The sequence below is a fragment of the Anoplophora glabripennis genome, unplaced genomic scaffold (genome assembly GCF_000390285.2).
Source record: "Anoplophora glabripennis isolate ALB-LARVAE unplaced genomic scaffold, Agla_2.0 scaffold113, whole genome shotgun sequence".
Lineage (NCBI taxonomy): Eukaryota > Metazoa > Arthropoda > Insecta > Coleoptera > Cerambycidae > Anoplophora > Anoplophora glabripennis.
The window spans coordinates 12948-15711 of record NW_019416240.1 but is presented as its reverse complement, the minus strand read 5'-3'; the positions used below and the strand labels follow the sequence as shown (position 1 = coordinate 15711).

At 34.4% G+C, this 2764-nt stretch overlaps 1 protein-coding gene across 1 annotated transcript in view; it reads left to right on the top strand.

Moving 5' to 3' along the window:
* Positions 1-1614, top strand: part of LOC108905957 (dual specificity protein phosphatase 22-like) — a 19719-nt gene extending 18105 nt beyond the window's left edge. The window contains exons 5-6 of the mRNA XM_018709043.1: positions 22-337; positions 1433-1614. Coding sequence (XP_018564559.1) covers positions 22-337; positions 1433-1614 — 498 coding nt within the window. The remainder of the gene's footprint in view (positions 1-21; positions 338-1432) is intronic.
* Positions 1615-2764: the final 1150 nt, after the last annotated feature.

The window sequence follows — 2764 nt, the reverse complement described above, 5'->3', positions numbered from 1 at the left end:
TATATATATATATATTTCCAGGAAAGGCGACGACTTAAAGAACGATATCCAAGCCTTGCCTTGGTATACAAAGATCAAGAACAATGCGCATTGATGCTCAATAATTACGAAGAATTACTGCAGAGTCGTACTATATGTGAAGGAAAATGTGCCTTAGGAGAACAGTGTCCAACAGGTGTATGCAGATCGTCCACTACACAAAAAAGGACCAGACGTCGAACAAATAGATCTCAATCAGAAATGAGAAGAAGTCCCAGTAGCTCTAGCAGTAATAGTACTAGTAGTAGCAATAGCGTAAGACCTCGGTCAGGGCCTGCCAGGCTTAGGAGTTGCACAGGTAGGCATACCACATTCGGTGGTTATTTGCATATTGTTACTTCCAGCAAATTATGTTATTTCCTTGCTTTAACGAATGTAAAGCAAAAAAAAAAGATGAGAACCGGTGAAGAAAGCACACTTCTACAGAATAAATTCTGTCTTGATAAAGAGAGGATATAGATTTAGGCTAACCTTAAATATACAGGGCATTCGCGATTTTAAATACCGTATGATTTATGTATACCAGAAACCATAAAACAAATATAAAAAAAATTTTGTTCATAAAAACAGTTTGCATTAAATGGTCCATAGAAAGAAAATGTTACTTTTACCTTTTACCGATCATATTTTTCAGCTATATATAATAACTGTTCAAAATACCAGTAATACCACCACCACATTCTAAACAAAAACGTCCCAGCGTCTTCCTTATAACTGAGTACCAGAAAAAGTTCTCTGAGAAAATAACTCTTGTATTCAGTTTCAGTGGTATATACTTACTTTTTCATATGACACCTACAAATGAAAACCTAAAGAATTCATATTTACTATTGGACCTTGAAAAATATGTTCAAGGGTTCCAATACATGTCCAATATTAGTGGAACATCTTCCGAAAGAATTGACAAGTAAAAAGTCTACACAATTTTCTTCTGTCAGTGTTCTGTTAATAATAATTGACCCAATTAAATAATCTCCTAGAAAACTGGCCCATACAGCAATAGAAAATATATATTGAAAACTAGTTTAGATACAATTATTGCAATGGACTCATTTACCATTTTTTTAATTCATAATCAGAAATCAGTGTATTCAGTACAAAAAATCAGATTTTTTTTCGACAATGTCTCCTTCAAAATAATTAATTAATTTTTTTGTGGAGCTATGTTCAGGACAATTGCAACTAAATCTGTTTTTCGTTGTGAAAAAAATTAGAGACCTTATGTTACCGACAACCCACGTATTACTGAATGAGCGCATTATTTAGGTATTGCGTTGATATCACAATAAATACCCTAAATCTTTGGTTATTATAGCACTAGAAATCCAAATATTCCGGTGGTAATATTGTGGCCATCCAACATACTGACTCTACGTTTTTTTTTGTTAATTAGGTTCAGCTCCGCCTTCCCGCTCAGGTTCGCGTGTCGACATTTCGTCACTGGCATCATCTGGAAATCTAACGGCACCATCCACCCCCCAAGGAAGCCCGCCCGTGTCGCCGGTGCGAAGAGCAACCACTTCTGGCAGGGTATCCGTTCCCCTCGCTCTAAAAGAGGACGACTTTGATTCATAGCCCTCACCACAAATCACCCTATTTTTATACGGTGTTACAGTTGCAACTATGTAGCTGGTTTTTAATATTCCATAAGCAATCAAAATCGTAAAGCTCAATTAGTTGCATATTTGAAATTTACGTTCACTGACCTGATAAGACCTACCCTCCATTTTAAATGTAAAATTATTTTTTGGCGAGCGAATTGTCCAGTGTCCAAGACGGTCTTACTTGTTGGTGAAGATATTATTGGTTGTGATATGTTCAATATAACGTGATATCGGTTAATTAATTATAGCACTGCTTAAGCAATCCATCCTTAATGTAAATAATAACTAGAGCAATATTGTTGAAATATACAAGAAACCGGCGCAGTTTCGGTTTCGATACAGTTAAAGTTTTTTTTACCAAAGTTAATGTTAGTAGTTAGGAAATCATGTATCTATATTAATAGTACCTCTGTACTATTTAGAAGGAGTGTAGTAACAAAAAAGTAAACCGTTCCATAAAATTCTGCTTCTCTTAAAGTAAAAGTTATCTAGAAATAGTTATTATACCTATTTCTACATATACAGGGTGATTCATTAACAATGGGAAAATCGAAATCTGAAGATACTACACGTGAAATGGTGACCATTGGCGCAAACATGCCTTATCCGAAAGTCGATAGTTTCGGAAATACAGGGTGTTGAAAGTTAAAATTTTGAATAGTTTTTTACGATTATTCTGAAAATATTTGTGAAACTATATTTTTTTAGGCGACGAATAAGATGTGTGTTGTATTTTCGCATTGCTCATAAAGGGCGCCACTTACGACCAATTTTACCGAAAATTTAGTTAATAACTTTTTACCCTGTATGTCTAACATGAAACTTGATTCAAAACCTGAAAGAGCAATCATTTTTCCATTAATTGTGTATTCTTGTTTCATTTCGGTATCTCGATCCGTTTTCGAGAAAAATCGATTTAACGAACACTATGTTTTGATAATATGAGAAATTAAAAGCGAAACAAACCAAGTGTTTCTTCGTGTTATTATAACAATTAACAATAAAACAAATGAAGTTTCATGTTATATATACAGGGTAAAATTGGTCGTAAGTGGCGCCCTCTATGAGCAATGCTGAAATTACAACACGCATCTTATTCGTCGCCTAAAAAAATATAGTTT